We start from the raw sequence: 20863 nt of genomic DNA on the forward strand, positions 1-20863 counted from the left end.
TCCCCACTTGGGGAAATCTAGTTCCGGCTGGGCCCTTCCGGTCGGTGATGCGGAAGGCTTTTCCGAGCGGCAACGGCGGAGAGATCGAGCTTCGGTGACCGGGGAGCGTCGGCTGAAGGTGGGGCCGCCTTCTCCGGGTGGAGAAGCCGCCGGAGCCGGGTTGACTCGCGTGGAGATGCGCTGGGCTCGGGGTCCTCTGACCATGTGCAGAGGGCGGGGGGGACAGTGTGGGAGGGTTTGTATCACCATAAAGGGCGAACCCCTGCGAGATCGACCAACTCCCCTTGATTAATCAGGTCCATTTTGATGGATCAGCCTCATGGACAAAACTAGTGAAGGTGCTGGGCGAGAAACCAGGAGGCTGGGAGTTCTAGTCCCGCCTTAGGCATGAAAGCCAGCTGGGTGACTTTGGACCAATCACCAGGAGGCTGGGAGTTCTAGTCATGTCTTAGGGATGAAAACCAACTGAGTGAGTCTGGACCGATCTCTCTCTCAAGCCAGCCCACCCCACAGGGTTGTTGTTGTGGGAAAAGAGGAGACAGGAATATTAGGCATGTTGCCTGGCTGGAATTGATGTATGTATTTAAAAAATCTGGGATAACATTGTATAAAAGTACTTCAAATTTACATACCATGAAAGAATGGTGGGTGAAGATGCCAGAGTTGTCAAAATTAACTTGTTTGATTAGGAAAGGATCAGCAGCTACATTTAGTGATTGGAAATCCCTTTATGGACTTTGAGCTGGAAAAAGAGAGAGAAATGAACTTGTGATTTATGAGTTTGGAGATTAGAAAGAATACCTTATGGAAGGAAGGAAATTACGATGTCACTTTAAAGAGGAAGGGCAAGAAAACCTTTACAATCCTTGCTTTCCTTTTTCCTTTTATATTTCTGTTTTCTTTTTTTCACAATGTACTATTCTTATTATTTTTATTTTCTTTTATTTATGATTTTTTTTTACTTCTATAAAAAGTTTGAAACAAAAAAGATGGGTTAGGAAAAATTGATTGACTGCTCCTCCACCTACCGGTTCTGACTTTCTCCGTCTTTCCCAGGAAAGCCGAAGGAAATGGCCTCTGAGTCCAACAAGAAGCGGAAGCCGAAGGTGATTCGCACGGATGGCGGTCCACAAGAAGGCAAGCGGAGCAGAGCGGACGTTGATCAGGTAAAGTCTGCAGGAGTCCTCGCAAAACCTGGGAGATGGTTTTTTGTGCAGAAATCTGCAGTTCCACTGATTAATATGTTCTCAATGTCAAGAAATTCCTCCTTAGTTCTAGATGTTTCTCTCCTTGGTTAGTTTCCATCCGTTGCTTCTTATCCTGCCTTCAGGGGCTTTGGAGAACAGGTTGACCCCCCTTTTCTTTGTGGCAGCCCCTCAAATATTGGAAGACTGCTATCAGGTCACCCCTTGTTCTTATTTTCATTAAAAGCTCATTAAATTCAGCAGCCCTGCTTTGTTTCTCTCCGTAGGATGCCAAGTACTACAGCGAAGAGGCTGAGGTGGATCTGCGGGACCCCAACCGGGATTATGAACTTTACAAACAGACCTGCCAGGATCTTCAGAAGCTGATGGCAGAGATCCAGGAACTGAAGAGTAAAGGCCACAAAGACAGTGTAAGTCACCTGGGGTGATCAAACAACCCTCCTGGGGGAAATACAGGTAGTCCTCGACTTAACGACCGGCAACTGAGTCAAAAACTTAGATTGCTACGTGAGTTTTGCCCCATTTTACAACTTGCCACAGTTGTTAGATCTGGTAAATCAACGCCCTCGTCTGTTTTTCAGGCTGCCGAGATAGAAGAGCGACGGGTCCAGAGTTGCGTCCACTTCATGACTCTGAAGAAGCTCAACCGTTTGGCTCATATTCGGCTGAAGAAGGGGAGGGACCAGACCCACGAGGTGCGGCCGAGTCTAGAGATGAGAAAATGCAGGGAAGGGTGGAATAACTGAGCCAGGCTGGGGGGATTTGCAATGTTTGGGTCACAATGGCTTATTGTGTAAATTTCGTTAACACTAAATTTGTTCCTGCAGACTCACAGATAGTCCTTGACTGACAGCTCTTCAGCTCTGACTGGGAGGGTTGGAAAGGCAGGATTTATATCCCTTGCAGAAAGCTGGTCATTTGCCTTCTTTCAGAGAGTTGTTGAGGCTGCTTGGAGTCCCCTGAGTAGTGCAAATGGGTGTGGAGCCTTCTTGGAACCGTTGAAAGGCCTTTGTTGTAGTCTGGGGGTAGATGATGTCGTATCCCTACCCCTCTGTTGAAAGAGGGTTGTTTTTTTACCTAGATGACCTCTTTGACCCCTCTTTCAAACCAGCAGTCTTCTCTGTCCCAAAATGTGGACCTTGCCGTCTTCGAAAGAGCGGCCTTTTTTAAAATGCAGATGGCCTGCTGAGTTTTGTCCTGGTGGCTTTGTTCTCCTATGCTGTGCCCTGCGTTCATAAACGAAGAAGCTTCTTGGATGAGAAGCGAAACGTCTTCAAAAAAACCCCAAGGAAGTCCAGCTGCCTCTTGAAAAAAAAAGCATCTTTGGGTTGACTCTTTTAATGTGGCAACTTTGGCCTCTGTTTTTCTTGTGGATACAGGCCAAACTGAAAGTGGATGCTTATCACCTCCAGCTCCAAAATTTGCTCTATGAAGTGATGCATCTGCAGAAGGAGATCACAAAGTGTCTGGAGTTCAAGTAAGTTCATTGGGAGGGAGGGAAATATAACAGCTGGCAACCGGGTGGACGTTTAAGATTTTACTTGGGAGAATCTGAACAGGTTGGAAAAAGAGCTGACTTTTCATCCCTCTGAACAATACTGGAATTTATGGAGATTCTCAGTCATCCAGGTCATCGTTATCCTAAAGATGCTGTTTCAGGAGGCAACTAAACTTTCTTGTTTTTTCTTCGAAGACATTTCACTTCTCATTTGAGAAGCTTCTTCAGCTCTGACTGGATGGTGGGGAATGGAAGGATTTATACTCCTTGCAGACCGCTGGTCGTTTGTCTTCTTTTAGAGAGTCGTTGAGGCCACCTGGAGACTTACCTGTGTCCTCAGGGTCGCCTGAGTGGTGCAAATGAGCATGGAGCCTTCTTGTGGCTGCAGGATGTTTTCCTGCAAGACACAGACAAACCTCCAAGTGGCCTGTGCTTCACAATCTTGGGAAGTTTAAGATGTATGGACTTCCAACTCCCAGAATTCCTCAGCCAGCCATGGGGAATTCTGGGAGTTGAAGTCCACACATCTTAAATTTTCTCAAAGTTGGGCAGCGCTGTTTTAACCCTTTCCTGTCTCTCTTGGGAGTGAGAGGAATAATTTGTAAAGCCAGCCATCTCCTTTGTGCTCCTTTGCGCAGATCCAAGCATGAAGAGATTGAACTGGTGAGCGTGGACGAGTTTTATAAAGAAGCCCCTCCAGAAATCAGCAAATCAGACGTTACGCTCCACGACCCACACGAGCAGACCCTCTCCCGCCTCAACTGGGAACTGGAGCAGCGCATACGGTGAGTAGGGCAGCCTTCAGCAACAAGGAGGAGAGCCTTTTCTGTGTGGCTCCCATCCTCCGGAACATTGTGCTCCTGACCTGGTGTGTATCATTCTGGAATGTGTGCCACCAAACCTTGAAGATTATTTTTATAATAATCATATACCTCTTTTGTGCAGGCTGGCAGAGAAGTATAAAGAAAGTTTAGCCAACAAAGAGAAGATTCTTAAAGAGATAGAAGTGAAAAAAGAATATCTGAGCAATCTCCAGCCTCGGCTTAACAGCATCATGCAGGTATGTTCCGTAATAGATGTCTCACAATTGGGGCTCAATTGTAAGCTGGGGACTACCTGTATAAAATAGCTAATTGCCCTATCACAGCCTCCATTTTCACTTTTTCCAACCACTCCCTGCTGATCCAAGCTGACATTTTTTGCCCTTCCTGTTTCTTCCCAGGCCTCTCTTCCTGTCCAGGAATACTTTGCCATGCCTTTCGACCAAGTTCACAAGCAATACGAAACAGCCAGGCATCTCCCACCCCCACTCTACGTCCTCTTTGTCCAAGCAAGCGCATACGGCCAGGCCTGTGGTGAGTAGCGCAGAGTTGAACAGCTTTGAAGGTCCCTCCCTGAAGGAGAGCAGGATCCGATCCCTTCTCACAGCTCTGGCTGAAGGCCAAAGCTGACATGGAGATGCACCAACCACGTGGGGCTGCCTGGCTGACTTCCATTGCTTCTCCTGGATTGTGGGCTGGATGTGTGCAGCTTGCTAGAGTAGGGCAGAAATGGGGTGATTCAGGGGGTTCCATTCCTGACTTCACTGAGGACACGTTTTTCCAGAGCTTTTGGTCTTGAAAAGTTGATGTTCCTTCCCAGTTGGAACACAACGTAGTCCTTGACTTGACACCAGTCATTTAACAACCATTCATGGGGCTCCTTTTAACCCAGATTCGTGTCTATGGAGATTCTCCGTCATCGAGATCACGGTTGACCCAAAGGTGCTATTTCAAGGGGCAACTGGACTTCCTGTTTTTTCACTTCTCATCCAAGAAGCTTCTTCTCTTCCCTGACTGGATGGTGGGGGATGGAAGGATTTATATTCCTGGCAGACCGCTGGTCACTTGCCTTTTAGAGAGTGGTTGAGGCCACTTCTTCATCAGAGCATTCTGATCTTCATATACACCTGAGAATTCTGAATTAACGCCGTGCGCACAATAATATACATTGGACAACATTCTTTGGACTTGCATCTTAAGCTGCTGATGCAAACGGAGCTTTAGGGATAGCTGCAGTGGCCCAGGGAGCGACATTGACCAGCCTGGGCTAGAACAGGCCTACCTATTGCCAAATTGTCTCCTGTTTTAGAAGGTGGACGTAGTTAGGTAAACGTTCAGGGTCTTGGTAAGAGAGAGAAATGAAGGTGTGTTTTTCTCTCCCACAGATAAGAAGCTGGCTGTGGCTATTGAAGGAAACGTAGAGGAAGCAAGAGCTCTTTGCAAACCTCCGGAAGACTCCCAGGGTGAGATTCTGTTGTTGGTTCTAAGGCTATTAGCAGAGGATTAGTTATTACAAGTATATTTAGTGACTGTTCAAAGTTGCAACAGCTTTGAAAAAAGTGACTTAGGACCATTTTTCACACTTATGGCCGTTGCAGCATCCCCACAGTCACGTGATCAAAATTCAGGCGCGTGACAGCTGACTCGTATTTATGAAGGTAGATTCTATTCTATTCTTTCCTTGCAGGATGAGTGGCAAACCACGCGGCTTTTGATATGTTGAAGCTGCAAATTTTTATTCTGTTGTAATGTTTGTTTGTTTGTTTGTTTTGTATTCCCAGATGACGAGAGTGATTCCGACGTGGAGGAGGAGCAGACTACGGTGAGGTTTGGAGATTGCTGGGAGAAAAGCAGAGAATAGAAGGGTTGCAAAAACCTCACTTTTCCTGTTCTGTTGCTAATTGGGGAGGATGGGAATTAAGCACACTTTGGTTTTCCTCCCCCCCCCCACTGCAGAAACGTCGCCGACCAACTTTGGGGGTGCAGCTGGATGACAAGCGGAAAGAGATGCTGAAGAAGCACCCTCTGTCTGTCACCATCAACTTGAAGTGTAAAGGTAGGAAAAACAAGGGATTTATTGTGTTTTATTGCCAGTTTCTGGTTCCAATCTGGGAGTGGAGTTGAGTTGAGTTTTGTTGGGCTGAGTTGAACTGAATTAAATTGAGAAGATGAGTTAAATTGGATTGAGTTGGGTTGACTTAAGTTGGGTTGAGTTGAGTTAAGTTAAATTGAGTTGGGATGGGTTGAGTTAAGTCTGGTTGGGTTGGATAGGATTGGGTTGGGTTGAGTTGAGTTATTGGATTTGAAGGCAGCTCTTTCCAGACAACTCAAGGGCTTTGCAAAATTGGAACAGCAATACATACCAAACCACTCCAGTAATAAAAACAGCATTCATCACCAAGGCCCAACAGTGTATGGCCAACAAAGTCAAGTTGGCAGCTGCAATGGACTTTGGGAACTTACATTGTACCATCATGGCTACCATCTTCATTCGTTTGACCATTCCCACAGGGCCCTTAATATTAGAAAGCATGGACTTGCTTCCCCCCCCTTTTTTAAAGCATTTCCTCGGCTTCCATATTCTAATCCCCATAGTATTGATGACCATGGGCTGTAATAGTGTAGATCAAGGGTCTCCAGACTTGGCGACTTTAAGTCTTGTGGACTTCAACTCCCAGAATTCCTCAGCCAACTCAAAAGGATTGGCATTTTCCTTCCTGGAGTCTCTTCCCTTAGCAGTAAGGATGTGTGCTGGGATTCTGCTCTGGAGAAAATGCAGTGTGCACATACATACACACACACACACTTACCTTATCTGTCCTTGGAAGAATGACCCTGGCTGTGTCCTTGCAGACGGCAGCTTGCTGCTCCTCACCTTCTACTATTTGATGAACCTCAACGTCCTGACCGTCAAGGCCAAGATGACGGCAGCCACGGAGATGACCCTGCCCATCAGTGCTGGGTGAGCTGTTGCTGGGGATCTGCTGAGAAAGTCAAATGGGCTAGAATACAAAAAGGGAGGAGATAGCAGGATAGTTGTTAAATGGCTCCATTGTGGTCGTAAATAGGGGACTACCTATAATTAAACGTGGCCACGTCTCTAGGGGTTCAATCTATGTCAGCTTGAGCTCTGGGAGAAACCATGGGCGCTCCATCACTGGAGGTTTTTAAGAAGAGGCTAGACAGTCACTTGTCTGAGATGCCATAGGTTCTCCTGCTTGGGTGGGGGGGCTGGACTAGAAGACCTCCAAGGTCCCTTCCAGGTCTATTCCTATTCCTATTCTATTTATATTTCTATTCTATATTCTGCTCTACTCTACTCTAAAATGAAAGGGAATGAAACCTTGCTTGATGACTCAGGAATATTTCCCTCCTCCATCAGCTGAAAGGACCGGAAAAGGCAGGCAAGGGAGCAGAAGCTGGACTGAAGGACACATGAGTGACTTGTTCCTTTTCCTCCCTCTCCCTCCCCCCCTCCCCCCCAGGGACCTGCTTTGCCCTGATTCTCTTCTGAGCTGCCTCTATCCTGGGGACCACGGAAAGAGAACCCCAAACCCTGCCAATCAGTTCCAGTTTGACAAAGTGGGGTAAGTTGGAGGGAGGGGGGAACTGGCCATCACCCCAATGGGACTGGGAGCCCTTGATTTTACAGCCGTTTGTTTGGCGACGGTTCAAACAGCACTGTTAAAAATAAATTACGACTGTGTTTCACGCTTACGACCCTCGCTGCACCCCCATCAAAATTCAGGTGCTTGGCAACCGGCTCACATGACGGTTGGCGTGTCGGTGTGTGTGTGTGTGTCACGTGATTCCCTTTTGCGACTTTCTGACAAGCAAAAGTCAAGAGGGAAGCCCGATTGACTTAACAAGCGGGTGACTCGCTTAAGAACCGCAGCGATTTGTTTAACAGCCGTGGCGGGAAAGGTCATAAAAAAGGTCATATGTCAGGGACACCCCTGCCTTGAAATCCTCTATTTGCCACTTGTCCTTATCGCTGCTTCTTCTCTCACCTTTCCAGCATCCTGACCCTGAACGACTACGTGGCTGAACTGGGTCACCCGTATGTGTGGGTGCAGAAATTGGGGGGCTTGCACTTCCCCAAGGACCAGCCCCAGGTAGGCCGAGCACGGAAGCCTCCCGAAAGCTCTTTTCCAAACTTCAGTGACCTCCCTTTTTGAACCCCCACGAGGCCAACAAAAGTGTCGATGTGTGTGTGTGTATTGTGTGCGTGCCAAAGTGAGGGATGTGAAATTCGTTTAGAGGAGCTAATACTCCTTCCTCCTCCTACTTTCCCCACAACAGTAACCCTGTGAGGTGGGTTGGGAGAAAGTGACTGCCCAAAGTCAGCCAGCTGGCTTTCATAAGTAAGGCAGAACTAGAACTCACCATCTCCTGGTAATTGGCCCAAAGTCACCCAGCTGGCTGTCATGCCTAAGACAGGACTAGAACTCCCCGTCTCCTGGTTTCTAGATCAGAACCTTAACCTTTTAAACTGGCTCTCCAGCTGCTGTGCTTGTGATCTTACTTCCGCTTTGCTTTACAGACCCGCAAAGGTCACACAAAGGGGGATTGCTCGTAAAGTTACTTTTTCATCCCAGTCACGACTGTAAACAGTCACTAAACGAGGCCGTTCCTAAAAGAGGACTGCCCTATAAAGGGTTTTGCTGTCTTTACAGAATCCCGTGATCGCCGATAACTCACTGAGTGCTAGCCACATGGAGAGAACCATGAAATTGCTCAAAACGAGGTTGGAGTCCCGCCTTGCCCTTCACAAGCAATTTGCTTCCCTTGGTAAGTCTTTGCCACCCTCCCCTTCCCCTGGGGGCGCAGAAAGAAAAAAACCCTCCGGTGTGGGTAGCGTCAAACCTTTCCACTTCTGAGCACATAGTAACCTCGCGGCGGTTATATCATAGTGTCCTGGGGCCAAGAGGGACCATGGAGGTCTTCTCATCCAGACCTTCTACTCAAGGCATAAGACCTTATGGCCTCCTGGACAAATGGCTGGCTGGGGAATTCTGGGAGTCGAAGTCCACAAGTCTTAAAGTGGCCACAGTTGGAGATCCCTGTAGTAGGATAAGAACGTGGTGGTCCTCAGAGGCCAAAGAAGAGAACTTATGTTTGGTCTGTGGCAAGGAACGTCTTCCATGGGGGTCACAGGTCTCCTTTCTCGTTGCCTCCAGAACATGGCATTCTGCCCATCTCCCCTGAGTCTCAGCACCTCTTTCCCGCCAAGATTGTGTCCCATTTGGTGAAGTGGGTGTCCCTGACGTACGAGGATTATTTGGTAAGTAGCCTCACGTAGAAGAAGCCTTTTCCTCGGGGTAAAAATATACAGATAGTCCTTGACTTAAACTGAGAAAAAAAAATTCGCACTACAATGGGTTGCAGCATCAAATCAAAATTTGGACCCTTGGCAACTGACTCATAGTTACGACGGTTGCAGCTTCACGGCATCCCCTTGTGCGACCTCCTAAGCAAGCAAAGTCAATAGGGAAGCCCTTGAACCACGGGCTGGATGACTTAACCAACTGCAGTGATTCCCTTAAGAGATGTGTCCACGAAGATTACTAGCAAGTTGCACGCCTCTCTGGGGGGGCCTCTCCCATCATCCCGGGCAGCCCATGGGAATGGACCCTGTTCCCAGTGCCCGTCTGGGTGGGTCCTTGGGAAGGGGAGGTGCTGTGAAACCAGATTTGAAGAAATACGGGAACTTCCGCCAGAGCAGATCAGGAGGCGCCGAGTGGCACCCTCAAGTTGTGCGTCTAAAAGCATTTCTGCCTTTGCTGACTCTAGGAGCTGCCTTACACGAAAGACGTGGCTGGGGCCGGTTTGGCTGAAGATACTCACCTGTATTACTTGGCACTGATAGAAAGAGGCACTGGTGAGCTGGACTCTTTTTTCCCCTCCATTGGGAGGTTGAGGAGACGCCTGGTGGGTGTTTACTGGGGGGGAGAAAAATTGGGACGTTTTGTCCCCAAATGTTTCATCCCAACCTCGAGGTGCTCACTGGATGATTCGGGGCCGGTCCCTTCTTTCCTCGGCCCTGCCCGCCTCACAGGGCTGTTGTGGGGATAAAACTGGACAAGGTACCATCTGCAGAGCTCCTTGACTGGGGTGGAAACCAAGGGATCCGTGGCATTAAGGCCTGCAAAGAGCAGCCCGGGGAAACGGAGGCTGAATTTGGCCGCTCCGTTTCAAACTGCAAATACTCTGTTTGGAAACCCCTTTTGCCAGCTCTCTGAAGAGGGGGGCGAACCGAGATCCTTGGTGTGGTTTTATGGAGTTGCCGGAGGGGGGGGGGGCTGGGGAGGACGACCTCCCTTAAAAGCCACTTCCAAACTCGCAGCCCCCCAAATTTCATTTTCGCTGGCTTCAGTGAACGCACCAGCAAGGGTCTCCTTCAAGCTTTCTGGTTTCTACTGGGAACGGTGGTTGTGTAGCTGTAGTTGTGTGTAAACAGGGGTGTCCTTGCTAAACGGGCTTCTTGCTTCCATCTCGTCCGCAGCCAAACTCCAGGCAGCCGTGGTGCTGAACCCCGGATACTCCTCCATCCCCCCCATCTTCAGCCTGTGCTTGAACTGGAAAGGGGAGAAGACCAACACTAACGATGACAACGTTCGGGTAGGTCCGAGACGGGAACGGGGCTGGGGGATTCTGGGAGTTGAAGTCCACACATCTTAAAAAGTTGCCTAGGTTGACAAACGCTGATCTGGGAGGTCAAAGGTTTGGCTTTTCAGCCTCTCTTCTGTGCCCCCCCTCCCCTTTGCCTTTAAGGCCATGGAGAGTGAGGTCAACGTCTGTTACAAGGAACTCAGCGGCCCCAAGCCGGGCTATCAACTCCTCACCAACCAGTTGCAACGCCTTTGTGTTGTCCTGGATGTGTACCTGGAGACCGAGACGCACGACAACAGCGTGGAAGGACCCAAGGAATTTCCTCAGGAGAAGATGTGCCTGCGCCTGGCCAGGTAAGACGGCTCGGGGCCGTGGAGATCTGGCAGAACAGAACGGGGACAACTCACCCTGTCCGTCTCGTCACGGGAGAGTTCAGCACCAGAATGAAATTTGTGATTTTACAAGTTTAGCTTCTTAAATCCATGGGAGTGGTGAGGGGAGTTGCTCAAGGGTTGTTGAGAGTGTTCGCTCCCTTGTGGCCTTCCCTTTAAAATCTCCCTTCTTCCCTAGGGGTCCCAGCCGGTTGAAGCCCTTCAAATATAACCACCCTCAAGGCTTCTTCAGCCATCGCTGAGCCCACTAGGCCTCACTTCCCAAGCGAAGAGATTTATTTCGGATCTGGAGCTGGTGCATTTGGGATGGCATTGCAGCACTGTTCCTGCTGAAGCCGCCCTGGAGAAGACAGCCAGGCAGCTGCGACCGTTCCTTCATCTCTCGTGAAAGTCATTTTGAAGGAATTAAAATTAAATAAAGGATGCATTTGAAATCTGGCCTGTTAAATCTTTAAGTAAGCCGGGGCGGGCAGATGAGGCCTCTCCAGGTGTGCAGGACGGACCTGCAGTGTGCAGAGTTGCAGATTCTGCTCCAAATTTGCCATCACCTCCAATAGAATATATTGGAATAGCAAGGGGGGGGGGAGAAACTGGTTGTCTCCATCCCCACCTTCAAGATTTGTGTGTGTGTGTGTGTGTGTGTTTGTGTGTGTGCTTTCCTGTTAAGTCAGCTGGATGCTTCCCAGCCACAGGAAGGAGAGGAGCCCAGGCTGCATTGCAGTTTCTCTCTGAATGGACTATTTTTAGCCTGCCTCTCGCCTTAGTTCAGCTTCTGCAGGAGATGGGTGGGTGGCGAAGCTGAGGAGAAGAGGCTGGAGGGAGCAGATCTGCCAAACCACTTTGAGGGGGCTGGTCTACCCCTCTGCCCCTGGTCAGCAGAAAGTGGGGAAAGGGAAAGAGTAGGTTTGGGGGGGAAAAAGATTCTTCCGTAGCAAGAGGCTCAGTTAAATCCTCCTGGAGACCGGTGTGTCGTTTTTTGTGTGGCTTCCAGAGTTGTGGATGCTCCCATCACGGGAGGTTTTCGGGAAGAGACTGGACAGCCATTGGTCCAGGATGGTAAGGTATCCTTCCTTGGGCAGGGGAGGGGGCTGGACTAAATGATCTCCGAAGTCCCTTTCAACTCTGTTACTCTGTTATTAGAATCTAAACATAGGTTTGAACCAAATTGAGGGACCGTTATAGAGAAGATGGGTTTGGCTTGTTCTCCAGAGCACTTGAGGGAAGGACGAGGTAAAGGGGGGGGGGGAGTGTTATAAGTCAAGAACTTCCTATAGACCGGCCTGATGTTATCTTTGGCTCTGTGAATGACTGAGATTTTAAGTATTTATTTTGAACTGAGGAATCCGACTCTCCTCGTGTCTGCAGCTGGGGCAAGGGCTAATTTCTAAGATTTGGGCTCTGCAAGGGCTTTTCTGCCACAAATAATTTGCTCCTTCTACCCAGGTGAGCATGTAATGAAACCTTGTCCCTCTGTGCGTTATTCCTGCTCAGCACTCTCTAAACGTCCCGGTCTGCGCCCCAAACAAGAAGAATAGAGACAGGAAATCAATGTATTGTAAGCATTTTTTTAATTGGCGTCTTATTGCACAGAAGCAACCGGAGGTGAACGTTTTGACATGGTGTAATGCACTTTTTAATCTTTGTGTGTGTGTGTGTGTGTGTGCGTGTCTGTGAATATGTATCCGCACACGGGATTGCTCATGTCAAGAGGTGTTCGACGCTACAAAACTACACCGGTTTTTCCCTCCTAATGAGGTTTGGGGCAGGGGGTGTCCCTGCTCTGCCGCAAAGGAGCCGGAGAGTTTGAGTGTGGGGATTTTAAAAAATCCTCCGCCTCAAATTCTTTTAACTCTTGGGCCAAGCCAGCACCTGAGAAGGCTCCTCTGAGACAGCGGTGGGGGCTGAATGGAGGGGACGAGCCCCCCCACACTTCGACCCCTGCTTTTCTACAGGCCTCCCCTGAAAATACATTTCCTCCTGAGAAAACCAAGGGCTGGATTTAAGGCCTGCCGTCCACACTCCTGTGCAAGCAGTGCACATCGAACGACCTTGAGCAATCTTTAAAGCATTTCTTTTGGGAGATTTCTCTGTCCTTAAGTCATCTCTCCGAAGCAGAACTCCAGCTCTTGCTATATTCGGCATCTGAGTTTATTGCGTGTGGGCCCCCCCCCTTGCCCCTCTTTGGGAAATAAATGCACTTATCTGAGAAGGGCAGTCAACTATCGATCCCCCCTCCCCCTTCCCTCCCCCTTTAATAATTCAAGTGCTTAAATGGCATTCTGCATATATCACATTCGGCTACGGAAGCTGTCAATAACATATTGGAACCAACCATCCGGGGTTCCTTTGTTTGTTTGTTTTTCCCCACCCGAGTCTCAGATCGATCGTGGCTTAGGCGTGGGTTGGTTCTTTCCTCCCGGATCGACGTATTGCAAACATGCATCCGAGGTGCCTCCCCTCAATCTAGCCTGGAGGAGAGCCAGTCCCGAGACAGGTGGTCTTCCAAGTCCTTTGGTGCCGGTCTCAAGACACCTCCAGCCTCTTCTGGTCATTTCTTGGTCTTCTCTTCTTTTTCGGAGGCTTTGCTGTCTTTGGGCTCCATCCCGGATGACTTTTCGGCTTTCTCCGTCTTGCTTGCCTTTGGGGGCTCTTTGGGACCCTCCACTGTGGGAGACTCTTTGGGGCTTGAGGTCTTCTGAGCTTCTTCTTTGGGTTTCTCTGCTGCTTTGGGTTTCTCTTTCTCCTCCTTCTTGGGCTCGGCTTTCTTCTCCTCGGCCTGGGCCTTCTCGGCTTCCTTCTTGGCCGGTGGGCTTGGGGTCTTGGCTTTCACTTCCTCGGCTGGAGATTTCGGCCCAGGTGCCTTGCTCCCTTTCTCCACCTCTTTCTCCGGTTCTGGTTTGGATGGTGGTTTGGTGGTGGCCTCCTTCTCCTTCCCCTTGCTGTCCTCAGCCTTGGGAGCAGCAGTTGCATTTTTCCCATCAAGGGTAGGTGACTTGGCCTTGGGGCTTTGTTTCTTTTCCCCTTGGTCTTCGGCCTTCTTCTCCTTCTCCTTGGCTTCTGCCCTTGGAGCTTCCTTGGTTGGGCTCTCCGGCTTGATCTCCTCTTCTTTCTTGCTCGGTTTCTTCTCGGCCACGGGCTTGGCTGGCACTTCTTTTTCTTCTTTCTCCTCTTTGGCAGCCGGCTTGGCTGGTTCCTTTTGGGGTGCTGCCTCTTTTTCGGGAGATTTAGCCTTTTCCTTGACGGGGGTCTTGACCGTCTCTGGAGATTTAGCTTCCTCTTTTGGAGGAAGCTTGAGTTTTTCCGGAGGTTTGAGGTCCTCTTTTGTTGGGGAAGCGACTTTCTCTGGCATTTTCACAGCTGGAGGTTTTTCTGCCTCCTTCATTGGAGATTTCGGCTTCTCTGGTGTCTTGAGGTCCTCTTTTGTTGGGGAAGCCACTTTCTCTGGGATCTTCAGAGCTGGAGGTTTGTCTGCTTCCATGGTTGGAGATTTCAGCTTTTCTGGAGTCCGGCTGCCTTCCTTGGCGGGAGATGCAGGTTTTGCTGGAGATTTGCGTTCTTCTTTGATGGGGGATGTTGCCTCTTCCACCGGTTTCTTGCCCGGGACTTTCAACAATTCCTTGGTAGGTGACACCACTTTGGCTGGAGGCTTAGTTTCTTCTTTTGTAGGAGACGTGACTTTGGCGGGGGACTTGGCTTCCTCTTTTGCGGGAGAACTCACCTTCTCAGGAGATTTGGCTTCCTCTCCCTTCTTTTCTGGCAACGAGGTCTCCTCCACAGACGGAGATCCTTTTCCTGTTCCAGCTTCTTCCCTTTCTTTTCCTTCAGCTTCTTCTTTTTCCTCTTCTGCTTCCTCCTCTTCCTCCTCCTCCTTTCCCGCTTCCTCTTCTTTCTCACCCTCTTCTTCTTCCTCCGTCACTTCTTCGGTCACCTGCACTTCCTCCGTCTGCTCTTCGACAATCACCGTCTCCTTCTCTGACTTCTCCACCACTTGAATTTTCTCCTCACTTTTGACTTTGATGTGAGTGGGAATGCTCGGGGACTTGGGCGGGATTTCGGGGAAAGGGAAAATCCCCATCCCACTGCCAAAGTGGCATTCCTCTCCTTCCAGCAGCTTCCTGTTTCCAAAACAAAGAGAAGAGGGTGGGGGGGGGAATCAAAACTGTTGCTCCAGGCAAAGAATCATAACCACGTGAAATATTAGTAGTGCTTTATGAATAGAACAGAATAGAACAGAATAACAGAGTTGGAAGGGACCTTAGAGGTTTCTAGTCCAACCCCCTGCTCAGGCAGGAAATTTTATACCATTTCAGACAAATGTCCAATCTCTTCTTAAAAACTTCCAGTGTTGGAGCATCCACAACTTCCAGAGGCAAGTTTTTCTTTCTTAATCTGGAGGATAGGGCTGAAAAACCAATAGCCAAAATCTTTGGGCAGGAACGGAGTCATGGACTAAAAATCAGCTTTTAAAATCAGGGTGGGAAGAAATATTAGAAGAAGGATCCCAGTGTAGCCTTTTCATGCCCTCCTAATTTGCATCTTTCTGTGATCAGGCCCCATGTACCTGTAGGCAGCTATCTCGATATCTAGAGCCATTTTGACGTTCAGCAGATCTTGGTATTCTCTGATCTGCCCGGCCATTTCCCACTTGGTATTCCTCAGCTCGTTGTCCAGCTGGGCAATTGTATCCTAGGGAAGAGACGCAATCTGCTGTGAACACTTTTGCACTAAAAAGGAAAGCTGACAGAGGACAGGTAATCCTCAACTTACCACTGTTCATTCAGTGACTGTTCAGAGTTACAATGGCATTTTAAAAAGTGACGTATAATGTATATCATAGATAAATGATTTTCAGGCTTGCTCACTTTAAGACGGGTAGACTTTTAACTGCCAGAATTCTGGGAGTTCCCAGAATGGCTGGCTGGGGAATTCTGGGGGTTGAAGTCCACCGATCTTTGCTGCGTGTTACCTGATAAGACTGGACATCCAATTGGTGGCGATCTTCAACGTCCAGCCTCTGTCTCTCCAAGGACTCCTTCATTCCTCGAAGAGTTTCCAACTCTGTTGTTTTGGACTGCAGCTGCCTGCGATATTCCGATAACTCCTCTTGGACACCGCGGATGGCGTCCGTGTTCACCTTGGCAGCTTCCGACAGCTTGTCCAGCTTCACTGCAAAATGGAATAGGGAAAAGAGAAAAACTTAAATGAGCTTCTGGAGCACCGGAGTTGACACTGATTGGGTATTGAAACTCTGTTTTACAAGGGCTGGGATGGATTTCGCTCCAAAGGTGTAACTGACTCTCTCAACCAGCTGTGAAAAGATCCCCATTATAGGTTGTAGGTCACTCTGCCCCTTCCTGGTCTGCATTATAGATGTTTTAATTTTTTTTATGGAAATGAACCAAATTAATAGGTAGACCTTTGCTCTTTGTACTAATTACTGGAAAGATCCTCATTGTTATTGGCGTTGCTTTTAATTGGCATTCTGGAAAAACATTAATCGTTAGTAGAGTACTGCATTCAGGGGTGTGTCGGAAGGAAGGAAGGAAGGAAGGAAGGAAGGAAGGAAGGAAGGAAGGAAGGAAGGAAGGAAGGAAGGAAGGAAGGAAGGAGATTTTAAAGAAAAGTTTGGATGGCAATTTATGCACTAGATCTCCAAGGTCTCTTCCAGCCCTATGAGTTGGAAGGAAGGAAGGAAGGAGGGAAGGAAGGAAGAAGGGAGGGAGGGAGGGCAGGAGGGAGGGAGGAAGAAAGGGAGGAAAGAGAGAAGAAAAAGAAAGAAAAAAAGGAATGGTTTTCAAGAAAAGATTGCACAGCCATTTGTCCATGATGGTATCAGGGCTCCTGTTATAAAGGCAGGGGGTTGGACTAGAAGACCTCCAGGGTCCCTTCTAGTCCCATGACGCTATGAAAAATGAAAAGGATTGGATTTTTAAAATGATGCATATGAGAAAAATCTCTTCTGGAAGCTGGAGGCGGATTTCCCAAGCTGGATTCTGCCTGTGAGAAGCCACTTTGCAGTCTGACTCAGCAAATGCAGGGCCTTTACAACAAAGAGTTTCAGTCTAGAAGGAAGCCACCGTCTAGCAAGGTTCTCATGCTAGGCTAGGCTGGGCGATTGTGGGGTTTGGCAGCCGTCTTGACATGTATGTTGCATAGCAGGCATCACGCTGAACCAAACTGTGTTTGTTTGAGCACAGGATGTTAGGCAAAACAAATCCACACAACTGAAAATTCACTGCAGAACTCAGCTTCTGAGTACTAAATTTCTATGTGGCTGAAAGATGCTATTAAAGTACCAGGTCGGCACTTTAGATGCTAGACCACCAGTTTTTTTAAAATTCAGCCCAATATTAGCTTCTGCTCTTTATCTATCTGCCTAAGTGAGTTTGCAAAACCAAGATGATATGCAGTGTTAAAAAGCTGCTTGCCTAAAGAGCTTGCAGATAAATTCCAGATGCTGGAGTTGTATTTATAGCAGCCGATGGAGACATCTAGACAGGAATGGCAGGTTTTGAAACAGACCTTGGTGTTCTCTGAGCTTGGGGGCCTTCTTGTAGATGTTTCACTATCAAACTAGATATCATCAGGGCTAGAAGGGACTAGAGTTTGTGGGGTGGAGGGAGGAGGAGGAGGAGGAGGAGACTGTGGGGTCTCTGAGCTTGGGGTTTTTCTTGCAGATGTCTCATGCCCAACTGGGGAACATCATCAGTGCTAGAAGGGAGTGTAGAAACGAGGAGGAGGAGGGGGGAGGAGGAGGGGGAAGAGGAGGGGGAGGAGGAGACTGTGGGTTCCTTGGGGGTCTCTGAGCATGGGGGTATGTTTGCAGATGTTACCTAATAACGAAACATCTGCAAGCAAGCCATCAAGCTCAGAGAACTCCGCAATCAATCCAATCAGAGTTTAGGTCTCTGATCCCTGGCTGCGGCTGATGGATCTTGGAGTTCTCGGTTTGGAAACCTCAGTCATTCCAAGGCTGGGAGCAGCACCTTGGACAGCGCTCCGGCCTCTCGGCTCCTCTCTCGCTCCCAGGCGCGGCTCCCCTATCGCAGCTTTTTTTTCCCCGGAGTGGGGGGGGAGGGACCAGATAAGAGAACATCGTGAATGCGGATTAGCACCCCCAAGGCTCAAGTGGAGAGGGGGGACTATGGGAGCTAACAGGGCAATAGGTGAGGAAGGTTGGACAGGCTATTAAGCAGATTTCGCCCCTGACAAAAAGAGGGGAAACTTTGCAACTTGGGTCAAGAGACAATGGGGGGGGGGGCGTTCCAAGTCTAGCAGCCCCCTTCAAAAGGACTGCAACGCCCCACTTCGTCCTCCAGCGGTTGGGGGGGAGGCGATGCCCAACACAAATATTTTTTTGAAGTTGGCTGGCAGCCTGGCTGATGGGGGGGGGGGACGGAGAAGAGCCGGCTTTTCTGCCGGCAGCCGCATCAAACTCCCCAGGGACGCCTCTTTCTTCTCGCCCCCCCTTTTTCCGCTTTCAATCACTCCGCCCCTCCCGTCCCCAGCCTAGCTGGCGCCTGGCCGAAGAGATGGACGGGAAGGAGGCGCGTTTGCCAGGCCAGGGGAGGGAGGGGGGAGTGTCTGCAAGGATGGGGAGGGAGGGGTGGCAAAGGAGGCTAGTCACGCTGCGCCAGTCTGGCCCCTCCTTGCACCCCCCCCCCACACACGAAAAACTGCAGGAGGGACTTTGCTCTCCACTTGCCGCCCAGTGCCAGCCGGCCAGAGTCAGCCTAGACTGCGGCACCACTTGGCCCGCCCCCCCCCCAGCGTCTGGGCAAAACCCCCCTCGCCGGGAAAGTGACCCCCACTCTTGCCTCTCCCGCCTCCCGCCCCTTTCTCTTCCTGCACCAAGGCCGAGGGGCCCCAGTACGAGACCAGCGAACCTTTTCCTTAACCCCCCCATCCCAGCCCCGAAACACAGCAGAACTCTTATTTTTCCATTTTTCTCTTCTCCCCCCCCCCGCCTCCTTCTTGCTGCTTTTTTTCTGCCCTTCCAAACGAACTCCTGCGAGAAAAGTCCCGTTCTTCCTTCTGCCCTTTCCCCGCAATGGGGGGGGGAAGGGGGACCGCCGCTCCCTCTTCCGCAGTGGGGAGACAGACGCCCCCCATTACCCAAGAGAGGTTGGCTTTCGTCTCTCAGACGCTCTTTCCAAAGCAAATTTCTCTGCCAACTTTGACCGTCTGGGTCGGTCAAGGGCGCGAGTGGGGAGGGGGTGTTTTCTTGCCGGCCCCCTGGCTGTCTCCCCTGACCCATCAGCCTTTCCATTTCTCGGCCCCATAGTTTGAGATGAGCCGTCTCTTCCCCCCAAATTTTGGGTGAATGTATTGCCTCCATCCCTCGCTAAAATGTGAAATTGGGGGGTTGCCCCCCCCAAGTAAGAGATGAATAAAGACGAAGAGCAAATGAAACTGATGGGGGGGGGAGAGCCAGAGGGTTTCTTTTGAACCTTCTCCCCCCCCATCCACCTTTTTCCCCACAACGCAAGGTCACTCCGTAGGATACCTTTGCCAACCCCCTCCTCTTCTGGATGGGGAAGAGGAGAAAACGGGGGGGGGCGAGGGCGGGGGGGGGGAGAAAGTTCAGGTTTGCACAGCAACTTTCCCCAGCCATCTTTTGGACCATTAATTGGCCGTTTGATCGATCGTGAGTCATCAAATCACTTTCCAGATGGAAATAAAGTGCCTTTTCTTTTGCGTCCTTTTAGAGTTGCGACCGAGCCTCTTACACCGAATCGAAGCCGTTTTATAGTCCTCATCCCTACTAGAGCGCCTAGCGCCCCTCCCCACCCCCGGTTGGTGCCCACCTACCCACCCATCGTCCTGAGCCGGTAGGTGGTTGCAAGAGACGCCTTCCTCCAGGGTCCCCCCCAGCCACCCCCCCCGGCTCACCTCGGAAAAACTCCTCGGACTGCAGGGAGCTCTTGAAGGCGTGCCCCTCCAGCTGGGCGCGGATCTCCTTGAGCGCCGAGGTGACGTCCGACTGGTGGGCGGGCAGCTCGCGCATCTCGAAGACGGCAGCCGGGCTGCCGCCTTGGATCTGGCGCAGCAGCTCGGCCACCTCGTCGCCGTGGCTGCGGCGCAGGTAGAGACCCTCCTCGCCCAGGGCGGCCAGCTTCTTCTCCAGCTCGCCCTTGGCCCGCTGGGCCTGCTCGGTGAACTTGGCCAGGGCGCGGGCGGCCGCCTCGTGCTCCTCGCGCAGCCGGGCCTCGTCGTCCAGCCGCTGGCGCAGCGCCGCCACCTCCTCCTCCAGCCGCTCCTGCTCCAGGCGCAGCTGCCCCTTCTCGTTGCCCGCCCGGACCAGCGCGCCGCGCATCTCGCGGATCTCGCGCTCGTACAGCTCGCCCAGCGCCGAGCGGCCGGCCTGTTGCTGGCGCAGGGCTGCCGTCTCGGCTTCCAGCTGCCGGTTCTGCACCTCCAGGCCGCGCACCTTGTCGATGTAGCCGGCGAAGCGGTCGTTGAGCGCCTGCAGCACCTCCTTCTCGTTGCGCCCGCCGCGCAGCTCGCCGTTCAGCGGGGCCCGCGACTCCAGGCTCTCGGTGGACGAGCCCAGCTGGCGGCGGGAGGCCGAGCCCGAGCAGCGCGACCAGGGCTGCGAGTGGAAGCCGCTGGAGGCCAGCGAGACGGCGCCGGAGCGCGAGAAGACGGCCGGCCCCGTCGAGCGCAAGCCGCCGCCGGCATCCTTGCGGAAAGAGGAGGGGCCGCCGCCGAAGAGAACCTCCGCGCCGTAGCTCAGCATCGCCCCGTCGGAGAGGACACTGCGGCAGCCGGCCAGCCGCGCCGCTTATATGCAGCCCGGAGCCGCCCCTCCGAGGAGGAGGAGGAGGAGGAGGAGGCACCGAGCGCCGCCTCGCCTTTCCACCCCGGGGAAGGGGGGGGGGTTCTTGAACCAGACAGTTCCACGGAAGCTCCGGTGCTCCAAGGGGCTCCCCTCCACCCAACTCCCCCAAACTGCAGGCAGAGGCGCAGTGCAGATACCCCCACCCCGAAAAAAACCCTCCCCAAGAGTGATCAAGTTGGAAAGCTGCCGCAAACCCGCCCAGGGGTAAACTCCCTTGGAGTAAAAGGGGAGGGGGGAACCCCGCTTCAGATCCATCTCTGCTGTGGAACCTGAATGGATAGCTTTGAGCAGATTTCCCCCTCACCAGACCCCCCCCCAAAACTACCTCGCAGGGTTATTGTTCAGGAAAACAAATGAGGAATGGGTGTGCCGTGGGTATGGACACCCCCATTTAACAGATGAGTTTTTCTAAACTTTTATTACATTGGATGCGGTTGTCCTATTATAAGAGGGATTTGGACTTTGTGCAACCAAACAGAATTTACTCCTAGTCA

At 50.9% G+C, this 20863-nt stretch overlaps 2 protein-coding genes across 2 annotated transcripts; one reads left to right on the forward strand and one right to left on the reverse strand.

Annotated features, from left to right (window-relative positions):
• The first annotated feature begins 7 nt into the window (after nucleotides 1-7).
• THOC5 (THO complex 5) lies at nucleotides 8-10962 on the forward strand. The gene is made up of 20 exons (XM_039332684.1): nucleotides 8-118; nucleotides 1057-1166; nucleotides 1472-1615; nucleotides 1787-1900; nucleotides 2585-2682; nucleotides 3342-3488; nucleotides 3649-3763; nucleotides 3926-4058; nucleotides 4910-4987; nucleotides 5306-5346; nucleotides 5481-5580; nucleotides 6378-6486; nucleotides 7010-7111; nucleotides 7543-7639; nucleotides 8201-8315; nucleotides 8705-8808; nucleotides 9318-9405; nucleotides 10030-10145; nucleotides 10299-10489; nucleotides 10707-10962. Exons 2-20 carry the CDS (start codon nucleotides 1071-1073, stop codon nucleotides 10768-10770), a joined length of 2052 nt encoding a protein of 683 aa, XP_039188618.1. The 5' UTR covers nucleotides 8-118; nucleotides 1057-1070; the 3' UTR covers nucleotides 10771-10962.
• Nucleotides 10963-12079: 1117 nt separating this feature from the next.
• On the reverse strand, nucleotides 12080-20296 carry NEFH (neurofilament heavy). Its single transcript, XM_039332694.1, has 4 exons — nucleotides 19421-20296; nucleotides 15495-15694; nucleotides 15090-15214; nucleotides 12080-14643 (listed from the first exon to the last, which is right to left on the reverse strand). The coding sequence occupies exons 1-4, from the start codon at nucleotides 20265-20267 to the stop codon at nucleotides 13077-13079; spliced, it is 2739 nt and encodes a 912-aa protein (XP_039188628.1). The 5' UTR covers nucleotides 20268-20296; the 3' UTR covers nucleotides 12080-13076.
• Between the last annotated feature and the right edge of the window lie 567 nt (nucleotides 20297-20863).

Source organism: Crotalus tigris, unplaced genomic scaffold (assembly GCF_016545835.1).
Source record: "Crotalus tigris isolate CLP2741 ecotype Arizona unplaced genomic scaffold, ASM1654583v1 scf7180000024461.5605484, whole genome shotgun sequence".
Lineage (NCBI taxonomy): Eukaryota > Metazoa > Chordata > Lepidosauria > Squamata > Viperidae > Crotalus > Crotalus tigris.

Excerpts from the sequence above, each read along its gene's own strand:
- THOC5 (XM_039332684.1), top strand. The coding sequence starts at position 1,071 with ATGGCCTCTGAGTCCAACAAGAAGCGGAAGCCGAAGGTGATTCGCACG. Across the intron at positions 1,901-2,584 it reads GGAGGGACCAGACCCACGAG|GCCAAACTGAAAGTGGATGC; the intron begins GTGCGGCCGAGT and ends TTGTGGATACAG. Across the intron at positions 5,581-6,377 it reads CATCAACTTGAAGTGTAAAG|ACGGCAGCTTGCTGCTCCTC; the intron begins GTAGGAAAAACA and ends GTGTCCTTGCAG.
- NEFH (XM_039332694.1), bottom strand. The coding sequence starts at position 20,267 with ATGCTGAGCTACGGCGCGGAGGTTCTCTTCGGCGGCGGCCCCTCCTCT. Across the intron at positions 15,215-15,494 it reads TGGATGTCCAGTCTTATCAG|GATACAATTGCCCAGCTGGA; the intron begins GTAACACGCAGC and ends TCTCTTCCCTAG. Across the intron at positions 14,644-15,089 it reads ATCGAGATAGCTGCCTACAG|GAAGCTGCTGGAAGGAGAGG; the intron begins GTACATGGGGCC and ends TTTTGGAAACAG.